The sequence below is a fragment of the Scyliorhinus canicula genome, chromosome 5 (genome assembly GCF_902713615.1).
Source record: "Scyliorhinus canicula chromosome 5, sScyCan1.1, whole genome shotgun sequence".
NCBI classification, from domain to species: domain Eukaryota; kingdom Metazoa; phylum Chordata; class Chondrichthyes; order Carcharhiniformes; family Scyliorhinidae; genus Scyliorhinus; species Scyliorhinus canicula.
This window is the reverse complement of record NC_052150.1, coordinates 154,976,462-154,998,357: the sequence shown is the minus strand read 5'-3', so window position 1 is coordinate 154,998,357 and position 21,896 is coordinate 154,976,462. Positions and strand designations below refer to the sequence as shown.

At 46.0% G+C, this 21,896-nt stretch overlaps 1 protein-coding gene across 2 annotated transcripts in view; it reads left to right on the top strand.

Annotated features, from left to right (window-relative positions):
• The window catches only part of LOC119966345 (protein phosphatase 2C-like domain-containing protein 1), a 52,045-nt gene extending 31,264 nt beyond the window's left edge, over positions 1 to 20,781 (top strand). For both annotated transcript variants that reach the window (XM_038797858.1, XM_038797859.1), the window contains one exon: positions 19,079 to 20,781. In XM_038797858.1, coding sequence (XP_038653786.1) covers positions 19,079 to 20,316 — 1,238 coding nt within the window. In that variant the 3' untranslated portion in view covers positions 20,317 to 20,781. The remainder of the gene's footprint in view (positions 1 to 19,078) is intronic.
• The last annotated feature ends 1,115 nt before the right edge of the window (positions 20,782 to 21,896 follow it).

Here is a 21,896-nt window from a genome sequence, read left to right as displayed (position 1 = left end):
GGATACAGTGGGAAGTCAGTATGAGGCATGCAGGATTGCTGCATGTGGGAAGTGAGGCACCAGGATATGGTGATGTGGAGTCCTGAGTGCCAAATTTACTGAGAATCCTGTGGCTCTTGATCAAATGCCTTTTGGAAATCCATGTACACCACATCAACTGTATTACCCTCATCAACTCTCAGGTTGTTTGGTGGCCTGCCTGTCTACCTACATACCTGCCTCCCTGCCTGTCTGGCTGATCAAAAATAGTACAATGTGGGACACAGCATATTAAGATCTAAATGTGCTAGAGAATTGTGTGCCCATTTCTGTTGGCAAGTTGACCTCCAGCCATATTGTATAAGGTAAATGGCATGGCGGCAGGAGAACACATAGAAACATTTCAAACCTGGAATAATTTTTCAAATTAAAGTCCTGTACATCCTAGAAGACTTGTTTTCAATTTTCAAATGTTTCTGTGGTTCACCCACCCCCATTGTAAAGCTGCAAAGCACAATGTGATGCTAAACTACAAGAAGACCCCCCCCCCCCCCCTCCCCCCCACACACACACACACACAAACACACACATTAATTAAAGGGTTCATTCTGTATTCTGTACCCAACAGTTGGTTGGGTAACAGTTTACCATTTTGGACTGCTGGTTCTCTTCTGAATGCTCTTTGCTGGATTTTATCATTCAAGAAAGATAGTTTGTTTCAACATCAAAAGATTTGGCTGGTTGGCAATGTTATTGTTGCCTCAGAAATAATCAGACATCGGTGCTGGCATTGAGCTGCCTTCAACACCAGACGATGAGGCAGAGCAGAAAGGAAGACATCATGGACAAAGAATAACTACCACAAGAGAGAGGAGGAGGAGGCAGTAGAAGACACTGCAGCATGCCAAATGCACACAACACTTATTATTAATTCATGGGATGTAGGTATCACTGGCTAGCCCAGCATTCATTGCCCATTGTTAAGTGCCCTTGAAAAGGTGGTAATGAGCTGTCTTCTTGAACAGCTGTAGACCATGTGGTGCAGGTATACCTGGGAGGGAGTTCCCAGTTTTCACCCAGTGACAGTGAAGGAACAGCGATATAGTTCCAAGTCAGGATGGTGTGTAGCTTGGGGGTGGGGGACTTCCAAGTGGCGGTGTTCCCGTGCATCAAATGCTCTGGATAGTAGCGGTCGTGGATTTGGAAAGTGCTGTTTAAGCAGCCTTTGTGAATTCAAAATTTACTCTACTCAGGAACATTTTATGAAGTGCCTTTGTTCATCAAGGAGGTTGTCACCAAGCTATATCACCTGCTGCAGCCAGTGGCGTGCAGAGGTCTGGTGATGCCCGGGGCAAATCTTGATTGTATGCCCCAAAGATTGTATGCCCCATAAGGCCTAATATACTGAGAAATATTATGAGAAAGGAAAACATTTTGAATATATAAACACAGATGAAACATGAAATAAACGCTTTATTCGATTTTAATATAAATCAATCAAATTTATTAAGTTCTTTTCCCCAAATGATACCTCCTGTCACAAAACACCAGAACTACTTCACTTTTTACATCAGCTGTGAGAAATTCTGTTTCAATGCTTATTAAAGCCAGGTTGGTCAGTCGCTCCTGTGACATAGAAGACCTCAGATATGTTTTTATTAATTTCAGTTTTGAAAATGACCTTTCACAGCTTGCGACTGAAAATGCGATTATAAACAGTAATCTGTATGAAACACACAGCGTCGGAAAGACATCCCTCCCATACTGCAGTAAAGACTCCAGAGCATCTTTAGGATCAGGGGGAACTCTATTCCCTCCAGCTCGAAGGAGCATCACAAAATTAATAATTTTGTCATATAACTGAATTGCAACCACATCATTGTCATAATAATTTGCAAAGTCTGAACATTCCTTTTTTAATTTCTCTCTTTCTTGTTCATCTTCAATCACTACTGAATTCAAGTTCAGAAGAAAAGAAAATCGGTCACTGAGTCTTTGAAGACGGACACTGCGGTCTTCAATTTCAGTTTTTAATCTGTTCACAATCTCTACCATTAACTCTATTCATTTCTTCTTGTGCCGTCAGTCCACTATCTCTTGCTGACTCTCCAGGCATTATTCTTCTTCTCCTTGTTCGTGCAATTGGTATTCCCCAATTTTCACAATATTCATTGGCTAAATCTATTGCATTGTGGATAATTTCATCATTCTTCAAATTCAAGATATGAATAAGTCCTCTCAGATCACAAGAAGCTTCATGGAACCCCATTTTCAGATCCTGCAAACATTTTGAGACTTTCTCCACTGATGATAAAACTGAGTACCAAAAATTTAATAAAGCTATAAACGGGAACTGTTGAATAGAGTTCAGTAGCGATCCTGCATCAGATTTAGTTTCCCTTGAAAATTCTCCTTCCAGCAGGTGTTGAAGGCTTGCAATAACGTTGTCACACTCTTCGTGGATTACTTGCACAGCATCATGGCTGGAACTCCATCTTGTGCCACACTGTCTTTTCACAGTCCGAGTGACAAATGATTTTAACACTTTCCAACGAGAAGTAGATGAAGAAAAAAAAGTAAAGAGTTTTTCTAGAATGCCAAAAAATGTAACAACAACAGGTTGCACCTCACTTGCATGGACACAGGCCAAATTGAGGCTGTGGTTCTCGCAGTTCACAAACACAGCTTTTGGGTTAACTTCAAGAATTTTTTGTTGAACACCTCCTCTCACTCCAGCCATAACTGCTGCGTTATCATATGCTTGACCACAACAGTCATTCATGGAAATTTTGTCTTCCAATTTTTCCTGAATTTTATTTACCAGGCTGACTGCATCTTTCTTGTTGACTTGAAAAAATCCCAGAAATGTCTACTTTATTTCTACTTTTCTGTTTTCATCAATATGAACGTAACGCAGAATTTCAGAAACCTGATCTTCATGGGCAATATCTGGAGTTGAATCCAGCATTATGCTAAAATATTTTGCGTCCTTAATTTCGGAAATTATACTTTTCTTGACAGTTTCACCAAGAAAATTGATTATTTCGTTTTGAATTCTGTTGGACAAGTAGGTGACACTTTTTGGTTTCTCTTTCCCTCTCTGTAAGTGTTTTGCTAAGATGTCATCATATTTGGCCAAAAGTCTGATTGTTGCTAGAAAGTTTCCTGTATTTTCACTGACTGTCTCCCCTGGCTCTGATAACCCAGATATTCCTTCTCCTCGATGTCCACGATAGGCCAGATTCTGTTTTGCCAGAAAGGATATAACCTCGACAATCCGTTCAGTTATAGCTTTCCATCTTTTCTTTTCAGCAGACATTTGCTGTTGAAGTTCAGCATCTATCGTAGTTGAATGATGGAGTCGAACTACGAGGTTCAGGTATTCCCTCATGTGAGCTCTATGAGAAGGGCTTTTCTCATGGTCAGGTATTGTTGGATTTAATTTTCTCCAAGTGGAGAAACCGTCTTCCTTTCCAAAGTTTGACACAGACGACAAATGCTCCTTTGAAAACAAAAAGCAAACAAAACAGTAGCATGCTTTCCGATATGGAGAGTATAACAACCATTTTCTCTCCACAATTTCTCCGTTTGTGGAAACTTTATCAAACCACTGTTTGGAAAATGATCTCCCATCCTTCTCAGCAAATGGACCACTTTTATTCTGATATCTTTCAGGGCCATGTTGTAATATTGTCATCTTCAAATGATCTGGAATCGGTTTCTTCAAACAGCCAAAATCGCTTCTTTGCAAAAATATGCTAAAATCTTCTTTATTTTCTTCACATGGATCATCATCCTGACAACGAGACTGAGGAGAGAGAGTATTATGTTCTGACCGAGCTGAATCCGCATCAGAAAAATCCTTCTCTGCACCCACATCATCTTTTACTTCTCCAGGTTCTCCTACTTCTTCTTTACTTCTTTTTATCCATGCATCTAATGCCCCTCTTTGATGGGACTCTTCTTCGACTCTGGCCCTCTTTTTTTTCCTGTTCTGTGCTCCACTCGGTTGTACACGAAATACTCGTAACATTTCATTTTCTATCTCAAAAACCGTAAGACGCATGAGAAAATGGGAAGAAAATGGTAAACAATCGGTCAGTTGCAGACGGATAAACCATATTTCATTTCTTTGTTCCTTCGTATCAAATTATTTCACACTGATTCTCCACTGATAATTTTGTGCAATTTATATCATAGACTTGCAAATTAGTGGTATCTGTATTCGAATATTAGCATGTTAAGGAATAAATGTCTCCTATTCCAAGATTAAATGCCATAGCAGTCCTCTGATCATCCAGGCTTCACTCTTACTACATCCCACGTAAATATTTCATTAAATATCACCAAAAAAACCTATAAAAAACGTAGTTGCACCTGTTCTAGAGCTATTCACTGACCTGAGTAGGTAAAAGAACTAATCTAGATGCACAAAAAGCTGAAGAAAAGACGAGTTATGACTCGAGGAAACGCAGGAACGAACAGCCACGTCTGCTTGTTGCTTTTGATGGTTGCACCACGTACATCATGCGCATGCGTGTGGGGGGATGGGGAGAAGCACCATTTTCTCTAGACAGAAAGGGTACACCATGTTAAAGGAATAAAGGGCTAACAACTGCCTCTGCAGTGTGGTGAGCCTCCAAAAATTGATTTATCGCCGCTGAAATTTTAAAATTACTCTCTTATTTCCTTCTCTGGGGCAGCACGGTTGCCTAGTGGTTAGCACAACCGCCTCACGGAACTGAGGTCCCAGGTTCGATCCCGGCTCTGAGTCACTGTCTGTGTAGAGTTTGCACATTCTCCCCGTGTCTGTGTGGGTTTCGCCCTCACAACCCAAAAAATGTGCAGAGTAGGTGGATTGGCCATGCTAAATTGCCCCTTAATTGAAAAAAATAATTGGGTAATCTAAATTTTAAAAAAAAAAATTATTTCCTTCTCTGATTGGATGCCCCCATCCAATGGATGCCCGGGGCCAATGCCCCATCGCCCCCCCCCCCCCCCCCCGCACGCCACTGGCTGCAGCCAATGTGAGTTTTGTATCAGCTTATGGTCAGCAGTGCCTCTTAACTTCTGAGGGCCACATTTACCTTATGTTCATTGAATAGAATCCATAGAATCCCTGTGTGCAGAAGGATGCCATTTGGCCCATCAAGTCTGCACTGACCCTCTGATAAAGAACCCTACCTAGGCCCACTTCCTCGCCCTACCACAGTAACTCCACCTAACTTGCACATCTTTTGATACTAAGGGGCAAATTTAGCATGGCCAATACACCCAACCAGCACATCTTTGGACTGTGGGAGGAAACTGAAGCACCCGGAGGAAACCCACACAGACACAGGGTAAATGTGCAAATTCCACACAGACAATTACCCAAGGCTGGAATTGAACCTTGGTCCTTGGCACTGCGAGGCAGCAGTGCTAACCACTGTGCCACCACGCAGGATGCAACAGCTACAACTCCCAATTTAGATACAGCTACATAAGTCACTAAAAGTAGCAATGGAGGTTAATAGGGTCATTAAAAAAAGCACTGTGTTTCATTTCTATAGAGATAAAATTGAAAAACAGATAAATTACCTTAAACTTGTATAAGATCTTGATCAGACTACAGTTGGGATGTTGTGCACAATTCGCAGTTCCATATTCTAAAAGGATAAAGAAATACTGGAGAATATGAAAAGAAGATTTACTAGAATGGTACCAGAACTGACACCCTTCTCTCTGCCAGCCATAGACAATTGAAAAGAAAGCACAGGTTCCTTAAGGGGAAGCTAGGCTGCATAAACTCATGTGATAGTAATTACAATCCCAAACCAGCCCCCAACAGTTGCGAGGATACTGGACAGAAGCCCTAACATTTAATTTAACTTATAAGACTGTAAGGAAAGGATACTTTGTTCCATGAGTGATTCCATGCACAAATAGAGAAATGGTATAATAAACAAACTGTTATTAACACAGTTTACTTTAACATCAGACAATAAGTGGCTTACAATTACTAGTTAAAAAATGCTAAACAATAAAATGAAACCCCCCAACTTCTAACTGCTATCCTTTTTTAAAAATATTTTTATTCTCCTTTTTCACATTTTCTCCCAAATTTACACCCTACAATAAACAATAATCGGTAACGAATACAATGTCAATCCCAACATCAATAACAATCCCATGCTCCCACTAAACCCTCAAACAGTAGTCCGCATATTAACATAAACAAATGACAAGAAGGAATCAGGAATCATCCACAGTCACCGTTAACACATACAGTCCCCCGCCCCCCCAACCCTCCCAGCAACCCCCCTAATGTTCGATGTAATCCAATTCTCGAAAGTGCATAATGAATAATGCCCATGAATTGTAGAACCCCTCCATCCTTCCCTCAGTTCAAATTTGACCTTCTCAAGAGTCAAGAATTCCAGTAGGTCCCCCACCACGCCAGGGTACAGGGTGGAGATGTTGATCTCCACCCTAACAGCATCCATCTTCAAGTGATCAACGAGGCAAAGGCTACAACATCTGCCTCTGCACCCGTTTCCAACCCTGGCTGGTCCAACACCTTGAATATGACCTCCCGAGGGCCCAGGTCCAGTTTCACGTGCACCACTTTAGAGATTACCCTAAAAACCTCCTTCCAGTAATCCTCCAGCTTTAGACAGAACCAAGACCAAAACATATGAACGTGATTTGCGCCCCCCCCCCCTCCCCGCGCAACGTTCGCACACATCTTCTACCTCCTCAAAGAGCCAGCTCATCGTCACCCTTGTGAGGTGTGCTCTATATACCACCTTCAGCTGTATCAGTCCCAACCTCGCACACAAGGTGGAGGCGTTCACCCTCTGGAGCACCTCACACCAGAACCCCTCCTCCATACCTTCTCCCAACTGTTCCTCCCACTTTGCCTTGATCCTTTCTCGCAATGCCTTCTCCTCTTCCAAAATAGCCCCATAAACCGCCGATACTGCCCCCATCTCCAGTACCTCTGTTGTCAGCACTTCCTCCAACAATGTGGAAGGCGGCTGTACTGGGAAGCTTTGTATCTCCTTTCTGGCAAAGTCTTGAACCTGCATATATCTAAATATTTTCCTCTGCTCCAGCCCATACTTCACTCCCAGCTCCTTCAATCCTGCAAATCGACCCAACTGCTATCTTTTTATTTCCAATCAAGTAACATCCGTCTCAGATCAAAATCCACTTTTAAATACAATTAACAAACACAGGAATACTTGCTATAGAGAGATGCGTTGGAGAAACTGCTTTGAGAGAGAGAGAGATCTTCAGGAAACAGCCTGCAGATTCCTGCCTGTGACAAACTACTGTTTAACTTCCCAACAATTGGAAAAAAAGCTCCCATTCTGTTCACAGCAAAATCTAAACTGAAACTTAACACCTGACTGCTTTAGCCCCTGGCTCCTCCCATTAACTCCATCATCTTTATCCCACTAACTGGATTATGACCATCTTACTTCGCTAACCATAACGCCTCAATTATTTAAACCCCAGGCAACCCTCTTTCTATAAACAAAATTCTATTAGCTCTATTTAGTAAACATTATATGTTGTTGGAAGGAATGATGATCTAATTTTTATGATGCTTTAATTATCCCTTCTGTAGCCACAACTTTTTCCTGTCCTCTAAACCATGCTTTTTAAAAACCTCACTGTAGTAGAGAAATACACATACTAACTCAGGTATTTAACCATTATTGCACCACATACACATAATACAATATAAATTTGAAATTCCTGCATTCATTAGAGTAGTCATAGAGGAAAATGTTGATGGGGTGAGATGCAGAAGGCTGGGAGGGAGCTCAGGTGAAGCATGAACATGGGCTTGGACATCTTTGGTTGAATTTATTTATTTTGTGCTGTAAAAACCTTTTAACATTTTGTATATTTGATGTTTCAGGGAGGTAACTAGGACAAAACCTGAATCTACTTCCCAATGGAAATAGCAAAGCAGTTCCAGAGAGCATTACGATCAGACTTTGTACCAGGCTTCTCCATGGGGTACCATTGACTGCACACTTATTGCTGTGTCATTATCACCAGCCTGGCAACTTCATTGATCAAAAGGGGTTCAGTGTTCATATCATGCAAGCTTTATGCCGGCAGTCCTGGCTGTTGCCATGACTAGTTCACCTCTGCTAGTCTGCTGTGTTGTCTTGATTGAAAATAAGCTGCCGAGTTACAAATCAGCTACTGGGTGACAACATTTATGCCCCCAGTCTTGTCCAATGACTTATGTGAGGAACCCGCCACAGCTGTGGGGCATGCCCACAACAAATGCCACAATGCAGCAAGGTACATTATTGGAGTCTGCACGTTCTGGGTTTCCTATGGGTGCTCCAGTTTCCTCCAAGTCCCAAAAGGTGTGCTGTTGGATGAATTGGACAAACTGAATTCTCCCTCTGTGTACCTGAACAGGCTTCGGAATGTGGCAGCAAGGGGATTTTCACAGTAACTTAATTGCAGTGTTAATATAAGCTGACTTGTGGTACTAATAAAAGTTCTTATTATTATTGAATAAACAGTCTGGGTACTTAAGTAATGCTTCCGTTGCCTAGGCTGTTTCTGAGATTTTCATTACACTCATGAGCACGTATGTGGGTTTGAAGTTGCCTGCTTCACCAGCATGAATACCCAGCCTTTACAACCATTTAGGCAGCAACAAGTGCAGGAGGACAAAGAGGAAGAGGACAGTAGCCAAGAGTGACCCGAGCTGCCAGAGCTCTCAGAAACCAGCTCTCTGAAGAGTACTCTCCCGAGATCTTCCCTCTTGTTCTCGAGTAATCAACAGTTCACAATCCTAATCACTCCAGATTTATGGGTCTTGCTCTTAACTCACTACAAAGATGAACAAACACCAAATCCAGAACAAAAGCTACATTTGTCAAACACATTTTCTGACAGTGTTTCTCCCAATACACAGGGGAAAAAAATCACTTTCCAGGCAAGTTCTTAGTGTCTGTTGTGTGTGATTTTTTTTCCTATTCCTATGCTTCTGTGAATTATTTCCCCAGTGGCTACACTCTTACAATAAAACGTTGTTAAACTTCCATTGAAAACACTTCAGATGGTACTGGCGAATGACTGTCAACAGAGTTTAGACGAGAGGGCTCGGCTACAGATTATCGTACCTGGTTGTGGCCTGCATTAGTTTGGATCTGCTGAGTGTATGGCAATATCAACAGTTGACAGAGCAACTATTGAAAGAGCAGGCATGCACTGAGAAAGAACAGTAGGGGACCAGTGCTCCTTCAAGCTACTTGCAACAACGCTTTGACAAAGAGTCATCGGACTCGAAACGTTAACTATTTTCTCTCCCCACAGATGCTGCCAGACTTGCTGAGATTTGCCAACATTTTCGCTTTCATTTCAGATTCCAGCATCCGCAGTAATTTGTTTTTATACTTGCAACAATGACTCCCTAATGCAAAAGTAGCAGCTGTTTGAGGTTCCATGCCAACAGTGAAAGCTGCTTATGTAGCCATATGAACTTCCAGGATAGCAGTCTGTGCTACCTGCCATGGTAGTGATCTGAACATTGTCAGAGCTACCATTACAGATTCGATCATGGTGGGTTCCACTGTGGTGTTGATGGCTTTGACCACTAGGTTCAAGTTAGACAAAATCGTCTCCATTTTGTACATAAAACCTTGAGACAAGGTGGAATTCAACTCTTCCATGCACAGAACATTGTGCACACACTCTCTGACAGGTGGATCAGTGCACCTAATACTTCCTGACAGATGACGGTCAGTCTTCTTCAGTATCCTTTCCTCTTAAATTCTGTATCTGAGGCCTCTGACAGAACTGGTATGTGACCTTGCCTTTCAGGGACTGGATTTACTCTCCTATTCTCCTAGCTCTTGTATAATTTGAAGCAAAATATGCACAGAACAGAAATATGCCATTTAACCTATTATGCCATTTCCCGCACTTTGAAAGTGATATATCTGCTGCACATATTGGCTGCTGTGATTTCCACATTACCTGCGTTTTTAAAAAAGTATTTCTATTTCATAAATTTTCACCATTTTTACAATTGACAACAAACCTCCAACCCATTAAGCCCCCCCACACTCCCTCCCCCCCTCCACATGTAAAACCCCGGAATTGGTGCTGAACACATCCTCCAAAACCTTTCTGGCTTCGGGCAAGTCCAAAACATATGTACATGGTTCACAGGGCCCCTCCTAATCGGTCACAGACATCCTCCATCCCATTTGAACAGCTGGCTTGTCCTAGACTTTGTAAGGTGCGCTCTGTATGTTACCTTCAGTTGTAACAGCCCCAGCCTCACAGAGGCTTTTACCCTCCACAGCACCTAACACTACAACCCATGCACCAGCACTGCCCCAACTCTTCCTCTCACTTCGCTTTAACCCCCACAGAAATACAGCAAGACATTGAGAATTCATTCAGAACAGGATATCTGAGACAGCAGAGCCTCCAGATGGGGTAGCATTGTGGATAGCACAATTGCTTCCCAGCTCCAGGGTCCCAGGTTCGATTTTCGGATTGGGTCACTGTCTGTGCGGAGTCTGCACAACCTCCCCGTGTGTGCGTGGGTTTCCTCCGGGTGCTCCGGTTTCCTCCCACAGTCCAAAGACGTGCAGGTTAGGTGGATTGGCCATGATAAATTGCCCTTGGTGTCCAAAATTGCCCTTAGTGTTGGGTGGAGTTACTGGGTTATGGGGATAGGGTGGAGGTGTTGACCTTGGGTAGGGTGCTCTTTCCAGGAGCCGGTGCAGACCCGATGGGCCGAATGGCCTCCTGCACTGTAAATTCTATGATGAAAATTCTATGAAAATACTTCCATAAATCACTGAGACGACCCCCCTTTCAAAACCCACTCTCCAATCACCCACGCTGACAGCACCGCCATCAACAACGATGAGGCAGGTGCTATCAGGAAGGTTGGGAAGACTTTCCTGCAAGTGCTGTCAGTGCCATGAATGAACAAAGAACAATACTACACAGGAACAGGCCCTTCGGCCCGCAAAGCCTGTACCGGTCATGATACCAACCTTTGCCAAAACGTTCAACACTTCCTTGTGAATGCAGGTACAGGTGTGGCTGCCATCTTTATTGGGACAATATACAGCAGGGTGTATGTGTGGTCATCACTAACACTGGAATTGGAAATGTTACAGTGCCAACAGCATAAAGTTAGAACATTGAACAATGCCCTCCATCCACAGCTTACCCCACCTTCAACCATAATTTTCTTTGCAAATCTAGAATGGTCCTGACAATTGCATCGTAGCTTCAATGGTGAAGGCAAATCTCCACAAACTTAACAGTGTAAACTAAACAGGTTGAAGTGAAGATCTTCCACTCACAAACCAAGAATGTTTTTTTTTAAATCTAGAGTACCCAATTATTTTTTTCCAATTTAGCATGGCCAAGCCACCTACCCTGCACATATTTTAGGTTGTGGGGGTGAAACACACACAGACACGGGAGAATGTGCAAACTCCACACATAATGTGGAGGTATCGGCGTTGGACTGGGGTGAGCACAGTAAGAAGTCTTACAACACCAGGTTAAAGTCCAACAGGTTTGTTTCGAATCACTAGCTTTCGGAGCACTTGGGGGCAGTGCTCCGAAAGCTAGTGATTCGAAACAAACCTGTTGGACTTTAACCTGGTGTTGTAAGACTTCTTACTGTGCAAACTCCACACAGACAGTGACCCAGGGCCAGGATTTAAACCAAGAATATTTTGAGGTAAAGTCCTGGGACCTCACATGCCCAAGTAATTTGTTGCCATTTTGGGAGTATTTGGGCAATGGAGTAAGAAGCTATCACGATTTATAAAGGTGAGTTTCCAGTGCATGTGCTGCTCAGTCTGCATGCAGGGAAACACTGTCGGAGACCATCCTCCAGTAGCAAGAGTTACATTCCCACAGTGGCTAAACTTCCCAAGTAATTAATTGGCTGTAAATCACTTTGTGACATCCAACGGTAATGAAAGGTACTTTATAAATGCAAATCTTTTCTTTCGTGTTCCACAGCCCTGCTGTATTTTCATAGCAAATATTTTCCCCTCAAGTATTTCTCTAGTTTATTTTTGCAAGTTTTCATTGAATCTGCTTCTACCATCATTTCAGGCAATGTATTGCAGATCATAACCACTTACTGCATAATTTATTTTTTTCACGTCTTGTTCTTTTGCCAATTAAATCAAATCTGTGTCCTTGTCACCGACCCTTCTGCCACTGGAAACCTTTTCTCCTATTTACAGTATTGAAACCCTGCATAATTTTGAACTCCTCTTTCAAATATCTCCCTAACGTTTCTACTTTAAGGAGAACAGTTTGTGGTGAATTATACTGCATTGTAATTCACACTGTATTGCATTGCATTGTATTATGTCCTTGTGGGCTCTGTATGTGAGCCATTGCACGGCTCTGCCCATAGGGGGAGATGAGGAGTTTGTGCTGGGCTTCACCCTTGTCTCCGCCCATGGCTCCACCCACTAACCGGAAGTATAAAGTGCTGTAGCCGTAAGCCTGCTCTCAGTTCCTCTGGTCGCAGGCTGGCTCAGTTGTAAGACTATTAAAACCACAGTTTACTTCCAATCGTGTGCCTAGTGAATTGATGGTCACATCAATTTAATAGTCTTAGAAAACTTGAAGAAAACTACTATGGAATCAGCCCTCAAACCTGATCGACTAGAACTCGACATGCAGGCTGCAGAGGCGAAGGAAATTTTCCTACACTGGCTTCAATGTTTCAAGGCCTACCTGGCTGAATCAAGCTCTTCCGAGACTACAGAGGAGCAGAAACTCAGCCTACTGCACGCAAGGGTGAGCCATCGTATCTCTATGCAACTGAATTGTCCCACCTCATATACTGAGGCCCTGGCGATGCTCGACCGAATGTACGTGCAGCCCATCAACGAGGTCTACGCGCGGCACATTTTCACGACCCGCCGCCAGCGCCCTGCGGAGTCGCTGGAAGACTTTCTGCGCAATTTAAAAGCCCTTGCTCGGGACTGCAATTTTCAGGCTGTAATAGCCGCCCAGCATATGGAACTTGTGTCCGTGATGTATACGTTGCAGGGCTCAGGTCCAACTATGTGCTGTTGCTCGTTCTGAGTTAGTGTGTTTAACACTCCTCCAACAGAGGAAGTGTGCTTAACACTCGCTTGGCTCTGTTTCTTATTTCTATGCTCTGGAGTCGCCAGGTGCCGTAAGAGACACCGTCACAAGCATCAAGGTCAAGTTCAAAGCAATAAAGCTATACACCAATTAGTAAGTCCAAACAGTTAGAGTTTATTATAACAATTATAATAAATACTCATGCACACGCTAAAGACTAATTTACTTCTCTACCATAAAACGACTAATACTTATCTAAGAAGGAACAGGCAAGGTCAGGGAACAAGGCCTTCGTTCCGTTCTGGTCTGCAACCTCTTGATACTACTGGTCGGCACGGGTATAAGTAATGCCTAGGTCAAGGTAGCGATCGTCGTTTTGGCACTTACTTATCGATGGCTGCTGCTCGACGGCTGGTATAAAAGACAGGATCTGGAGGCTGGAGTCGGAGGCCGGAGACAGGAGACCGAACCATGTGCGGGACCTTCTTTTTATAGGTCCCAGGAGGTCCGTGCCCCTTGGGGCGGGCTTCCTCACCTGCTGGGTATCGATTGGGCCTTTCCCCAATCGATATGATTTGAACCCCCCTATCCTAGGGTCGTTCCTTGATGGCTGGGGCGGTTCTTAGGACTCATTGTCCTGGTTTCGCTGGCTCCATCGTGTCTGCTTCGCTTTTGAAAGTATCAATAGATACTTGAGTGTATCTATTGTGCCCAGGGTTGTCCTGGTATCACCTCATTAGTATGTAGATGGCTTTCCCATTAACAGCGCTACCTGAACTCTGCATCTGTCGGGAAACCGGTTTTTGCAAGTGTCCCAATGCTTAAAGCTTCTGCAAGCTGTTTGCTTTTGACCATATCCGTTTTTCCCTGCACTCTTTGCAGTCTTCCATTTTGTATTCACTGGTGTCCATCTTAGATGGCTACAGTGCGCCAGCGATTACTTGAAAAATGAGCCCAGAACTTGGAGGACACTGTAGAGTTAGCTACAGCTATGGAGGTCTCATTCCGCAGTTTGAACTCATTCCCCGCGGACCAGGCGACCCCATCGTGGGTCCCCTGACCAGCGACTGCCCCAGGCCTGTGCCGCACGGCCACCCACCCACTATGCAGCACCAGCGTGCCATTTTTGTGGACAGCCTCAACACCCACGGCAGCACTGCCCAGCCCACAACGCGACCTGCAGCAGCTGCGGTCGCAAAGGACACTGTGGGCGGAATTCTCAGCTCCCGCACGGCATCGGGAAGACCGTCGTGGACTCGGCCGAGTTTCACGACAGCCTTGGAGGCCGCTCCTTGCACCCTATTCACCCCCCCCCCCCCCCAGGAGGCTAGGAACGGCGCTCCGTAAATCTCGGCCGCCGGGCCTTGACGCTTGACGCGCCGAGAATGACGCGACGTTGGTGCCTAAGTGACGTCAGCCGCGCATGCGCAGGTTGGCCGGCTCCAAACCGCGCATGCGCGGTTGCCGTCTTCCCCTCCGCTGCCCCGCAAGACGTGGCGGCTTGATCCTGCGGGCCGGCGGAGGGGAAAGAGTGCATCCCTTGGAAATGCCAGCCCAACGATCGGTGGGCACCGATCGCGGGCCTGTCCCTTCTCGAGCACGGCCGTGGTGTTCACTCCCCTCTCCGCCCCTCCACAAGCCACAAACAAAGCTTTGGCGCCATGTTCATGACGTCAGCGACCAGGTGTGGTTGCCGCCGGTGTGAACAGGTCGGGAACGTCAGGCCGCTCGGCCCATCCGGGCCGGAGAATAGCAGGTCGCTGTGAAAAATGGCGAGCGGCGATTCTCCGAGCGGGGGGTGGGAGAATCGCGGGGGGGGTGCCAGGGGGGCGTGTCGTGAGTTGCCCGGCCCTCCCGCGATTCTCCCACCCGGCGTGGGGAGCGGAGAACCGTGCCTTATGCCTGGCAAAGTCGAAAACCCCAAACTCCTTCACAGTCCAGAGCACTCGCCACCCCAACTCACAGGCCCGCAGGCCCCGTAATGCTGCAGCATGTCTGCCGACTCCGCCCCTACCCGACATGTGCGACTCATGGGGACCGCCATCTTGGCAACCCTCCTCCACGTGGCCGGCCACGTGCGACTCATGGGGGCCGCCATCCTGGACGCCATCTTCCTCGCCGCCTGCCACGTGCGATCCACGGGGGCGGCCATCTTGGACGCTATCCTCTCCAGCCTCCGAATCCCATCTCGAAGACTACGACCTCAGCGGACAGTCATCACGGGGCCACCGTCAAGGCACAGCTGATCGAGCCGCCGACTACCCGCAACTCAACACAGTCACGTTAGACCAGTCGCGTCCAAAACACCTTCAGAACTCGATGATGTCCGTTAAAATCAACGGGTACAGTACACTGTGCCTCTTCGACTCTGGGAGCACCAAGAGCTTCGTACACCCAGACCTGGTAAGACGCTGTTCGCTCCCTGTCTTTCCTGCACGGCAAACTATCTCCCTCGCCTCGGGCTCACACTCTGTCCACATACAAGTGCACACCGTCGCGACCCTAACGATTCAGGGCGCCAGCTACTCTAATTTCCAGCTGTACGTACTCCCCGAACTCTGCGCCCCACTCTTACTTGGACTCAACTTCCGATGTGATTTCAAGAGCCTCACACTCAGCTTCGGCGAGCCCCTGCCCCACTCACTATCTGGAGTCCAGCAACGCTAAAAATCGACCCCCCTCCACTCTTTGCTAATCTCACTCTGAACTGCAAACCCGTAGCCACTCGCAGCAGGCAGTATAGCCGGCAGGACAGGGTATTTATTAGAACCGATGTCCAGCGGCTCCTACGTGAGGGGATCATAGAGGCCAGTAACAACCCCTGGAGAGCTCAGGTGGTGGTCGTCAAGACCGGGGAAAAGTTCTGAATGGTAGTGGATTATAGCCAAACCATTAACCGGTTCACGCTCCTCGATGCGTACCCCCTCCCCAGGATTGCAGACACGGTTAATCAGATCGCCCAGTACCGCATATTCTCCACGGCGGATCTGAAGTCTGAATACCACCAGCTCCCAATCCGCCCGGAGGACCACCACTTCACGGCGTTCGAGGCAGATGGACGCCTCTTCCATTTCCTCCGGGTCTCCTTTGGCGTCACGAATAGGGTCTCGGTGTTCCAACGAGCAATGGACCGAATGGTGGACCAGTACGGGCTGCGGGCCACGTTTCCGTACTTGGATAACGTCACCATCTGTGGCCATCATCAGCAGGAGCACGATGCCAACCTCCACCGATTTCTCCAAACTGCCCAGAAACTTAATCTCACTTATAAAACGGAGAAATGCGTTTTCCCCACTACCAGGCTAGCCATCCTCGGCTTTGTCGTGGAAAACGGAGTCCTGGGCCCCGACCCGGACCGCATGCGTCCCCTCTTACAACTCCCTCTCCCTCATTGTCCCAGGGCCCTCAAGAGGTGCCTGGGATTTTTCTCTTATTACACCCAGTGGGTCCCCCAGTATGCGGACAAAGCCCGCCCACTATTTAAGGCCACACTCTTTCCTCTGTCAGCTGAGGCCCGCCAGGCCTTCAACTGCATCAAGGAGGACATCGCCAAAGCTGCCATGCGGGCGGTGGATGAATCCGTCCCCTTCCAGGTTGAAAGCGACGACTCAGCGGTCGCTCTCGCCGCCACTCTGAACCAGGCAAGGAGACCAGTCGCCTTCTTTTCCTGAACCCTCTCCACTTCGGAACTTTAACACTCCTCGGTTGAAAAAGAAGCTCAAGCCATTGTGGAAGCCATACGGCACTGGAGGCACTACCTCGCAGGTAGAAGGTTTAACCTCATCACCGACCAAAGATCGGTTGCCTTCATGTTTGACAACTCGCAAAGGGGCAAAATAAAAAATGATAAAATCCTGCGGTGGAGGATAAAACTCTCCACCTACAATTACGATATTATGTACCGACCGGGGAATCTCAACGAGCCCCAAGATGCCCTGCCCCGTGGCACGTGTGCCAGCGCGCATGACGACCGCCTGAAAGCTACCCACACTGACCTCTGCCACCCGGGGGTCACCCGGCTCGCCCACTACGTCAAAGCCCGAAATCTGCCTTTCTCCACCAAGGAGGTAAAAGCCATCACCATGGATTGCCCGATCTGCGCGGAGTGCAAACCGCACTACTATAGACCAGACAAGGCCCACTTGGTAAAGACATCCCAGCCCTTTGAACGCCTGAGCATTGATTTCAAAGGGCCACACCCTCGAACAATCGAAATGTGTACTTTCTGAACGTCATCAACGAATTCTCCTGCTTCCCCTTTGCCATCCTGTGTCTAGATATGACCTCCCACACAGTCATCAGAGCCCTGCACAGCGTCTTCACCCTGTTTGGTTTCCCCAGCTACGTTCACAGCGACAGGGGTTTGTCCTTTATGAGCGACGAGCTGCGTCAGTACCTGCTCGACAAGGGCATCACCTCGAGCAGGACTACCAGCTATAACCCCAGGGGGAACGGACAGGTGGAGAGGGAGAACGCGACGGTCTAGAAGACCGTCCTACTGACCCTCCGGTCCAGGAATCTCCCGATCTCCCATTGGCAGGAGGTCCTCCCCGACGCGCTCCATGCAATTAGGTCCCTCCTGTGCACTGCCATAAACCAGACCCCTCACGAACGACTATTTGTTTTCTCTAGGGGCACTAACACGGGGGTTTCGCTACCACCCTGGTTGAGGATACCGGCCCGGTTCTCCTCCGGAAGCACGTCCGGGCACACAAAACAGATCCGCTAGTAGAGAGAGTGCGACTACTTCATTCAAACCCCCAATACGCCTTCATTGAATACGCTGATGGCCGTCAGGACGCCGTTTCCCTCTGGGACCTGGCGCCTGCAGGATCCAACCCCACCACCACCACCACCGAGGTACCCCTCACACTACACCCCACCCAACCCACCACGCCCTGCGCCCCCGCGCCTATAGGTTTCCTGTGCCCCCTATCGCACTGGTCAGGTACGAAGCTCGGACCGAATCACCCTCAGAGTCCACCATCGTACCCTCACCAACCGTCACCACCCAGCCACCCGAAGAGGCTGCAACCCCGGTTCTCCGCCGATCCCAAAGGACGACTCGGCCACCGGACCGACTCAATTTGTAGACCCGTCACCCCCACCGGACTTGATATGTTTACAGGGGTGAATGTGGTGAAAAATACTGCATTGTAATTCACACTGTATTGCATTGCGTTGTATTATGTCATTGTGGGCTCTGTATGTGAGCCGTTGCCCGGCCCTGCCCATAGGGGGAGATGAGTTTGTAGTGGGCTTCACTCTTGGCTCCGCCCATGGCTCCTCCCACTAACCGGAAGTATAAAGTGCTGCAGCCGTAAGCCTGCTCTCAGTTCCTCTGGTCGCAGGCTGGCTCAGTTGTAAGACTATTAAAACCACAGTTTACTTCCAATCGTGTGTCTAGTGAATTAATGGTCACATCACAGTCACAGTTTCCCTTCTCATTATATAGCTGAATGCTTTAATCTAATCAAGCTTCTGAAGTCCGTGGGTTGCCACTGTCTGAGATGATTCCTGCGGGAGTCAGATGGAGTACAGGTAAATTTTCCAAAAGATTTTCCTTAACTGACTGAGGAGTATCTACATTCTTTAACAGCTAATTGAAGGATCTGACAGGCTGAATTCAAACCCAGCTCCAATTGTTAAATGGACATTATATCTGGAATTTGTGTGGCAGTCTGTTTTAGTAGGGACTGTTACCAGTGTGATCTTTGTGTGATCAGAGGAAATAACTTGGCTTTTTTCTGATCTCCTCGTTAGAGATAATTATTCCATATTTCCATTTTATGAAGTGCACAATTTTAATCAATGTTGAATTGAAATGTTTCTGAATTCCTAGTAAGTGTTCCTGGTCGATGTTCACAGACATTGTGATTTTTTTTTAAAATTACTGATTAGAATTAAACTTGAAATATGACTAATTGTTGCAATTAGATCATCAATAAATCAGTATTGTTTAAACGATAAGCGTATCTTTCTGCAGGTGATGTACATGCTGTCTTGTGTAGAAATGGAAAAGGTTATCGTTTAACCGAAAACCACAGCACGTCAAACCATCAAGAATGTAAACGTATTCTTCGGTCTGGTGGAAGTATCAGTAAAAATAAACAGCATGGGCTTGTAGAGGGATTCATTCAATCAACTCGAGGGCTTGGATTCCATGGAGACCCCAAGCTTAAAACATCTATTATACCAATACCATATACTGTCTCTGTACCTATTGATGCCTCATGCGAGTTCCTTGTTCTAGCTTCAAGTGGATTCTGGAAAGTGCTAACTAGACGTGAAGTAGTTTCAATCTCATTGGAAATGCTTTCTTTTTATTTTAGATCTTTTCATACAAAATCTAGAGAAATTCGCTCAGTAATTCATTCTTTACAAGTTGAGAGGTCAGATGACCAAATTGTTGAGGAAGGTTCCACCATAACACAGTTGCTTGATGAGTTTTCACAGCTGGGGCATAGAGATGCTTTGCTATCCCTTAAACATTTGTTTGAGGAGCTATTAGGCAAGAAACATGGTTGGAAGAACATTGAAAATATACAGAGGCATTTTTCATTAAAGGAACAACCTGGTTCCATTTGGCAAGCCATGTATAATTTACTGCAGAATGTTCCAACAGAGGGGGAATCCCCTTTGATTATAGATGCAGTTTCAGAAGAACCGAAGAAAGACAATATATTCATGAATAATAGTCCTGAGGATACTTTAAATAAGGAGAACACTGAGGACAAGACAACAAAGACAAATTTTCCTGAGAAACACTTACCTGACTATGAAGTTAAGAACAACAGTTTTTTCATAGAACACTCTTCTGAGGAGCTTTTAACAAAAGAGAAATCTAGTGATGACAAAATACATGTTACTCCTGTTACTTCACACACCGAGAATTCAAATGGCTACCTAAACCAAGAGAATATAACCAAAAAAACAATGAAACAAAAGGCAGTGACAATTGTTCCAACTGCATCAGAAGATATTGACATTGAAAACTTATATAAAGAAGCATATCTTATGAGTCAGGAAGAAAGCAGTGAAGAATCAAGTCAGGAAGCAACTGACGAACTACAAGAAATTCAGTATGAAACTCTAGCAAATACTATCAGCAAACAATTAGTTGAAACTGCAAAACAAGCAGGAGCTTGTGACAACATAACAGTGCTAATAGTGTTGCTTCCTGGATGTGCTAAATCAGTCCATAAAAGAGAAGAAACGATATAAGTTCTTTTAGTAATGGTACCTGTAAAGAAAGTTCAAATTTATATTGCATTGAACAGCCAAATATGATACATTTGTTAATTTCAGAAATATATCACTGTACAGAAAAATTCAATGTTTGTTCCATTCACAATATAAACTTTTCCTAAAATACAGGGAATATGTGTTGATGGCATAGTGGGTATGTGGACTGACACTATGCCTTGCCAGAATGAAAATGATTGGACAATTCCCCTGTCAGTCATGCCTAGAGCTCATACTATTAACAGACACTAGGGTGGATATTACACATAATTTGTATGAAACTATCCTCCACTCACTGTTATATCTGGAAAAGTGCTGTGGTTTCGGCCATGAGTTCCTTTCGCTATTGCTATATCTAAGAGAGACTCTTAAATAGACTCTGTAGATTATTTGTTGTAGCATGCTCTTTAAATATATTCTATTTGCTGAGTAAATAAACTTTGTTTGCTGTAAAATACATTGTTTCCTGTAAGTCTTGCTGTAAGACGCGGTCTGCATCCAACTCGCTGGTGACACTCTGGCACGGCACAGCAGCACAGTGGCTAGCATTGTTGCTTCACAGCGCCAGGGACCCAGGTTCGATTCCCAGCTTGGTTCGCTATCTGTGCGGAGTCTGCACGTTCTCCCCGTGTTTGTGTGGGTTTCCTCCCATAAGTCCTGAAAGACGTGCTTGTTAGGTGAATTGGACATTCTGATTTCTCAGAATACCCGAACAGGCGCCGGAGTGTGGTGACTAGGGGATTTTCACAGTAACTTCATTGCCTTGCCTGACTGCATGGCCTCCAGCCCCTCCATTATTTCCTCAATTTCAATTGAGAACCTCAGCTGACCCAGGAACTGCTTCATCCCCTCCACCCCAGCTGGGGGTTCTGACTCACATAACTTGCTATAAAAGTCCTTAAATACATTATTCACCTCCACTGCATCCAGGACCGCATTCCCACCTCTGTCCTTTACTCTCCCTATTTCCCTGGCCACCTTCCTTTTCCTCACCTGGTGTGTGAGCATTCTATTGGCTTTTTCCCCATACTCATACACCGCTCCCCTTCCATTCCTCAGTAGTTCCACCGCCTTCCCTGCAGATAACAGCCCAAACTCCACCTGTAACCTCCGCCGCTCCTTCAGTAGCCCCGCATCCGGGACTTGCGAATATCTCCTATCCACCTGGAGTATCTCCCCAACCAACCTATCCCTCTCAGCTCATTTCACCTTTTCTCTATGGGCCTGTATCGAAATTAACTCCCCTCTAACCACTGCCTTCAGAGCTTCCCATACCGTTGCTGCCGAGATTTCCCCCGTATCATTTATTTCCAAACAGTTCTGGATGGACTTGCTCACCCGCCCACACACCCCCTCATCTGCTAATAGTCCCACATCCAGCCTCCATGATGGGCGCTGCCCTCTCTCCATGCTAACCCGTAGATCCACCCAATATGGGGCATGATCCAACACTGCGATTGCCGAGTACTCGATATCCACCATCCCCGGCAGCAGAGACCTGCTCAGGATAAAAAGGTCGATCCGGGAATATAGGGCGCGATTCTCCGCCCCCCACGCCG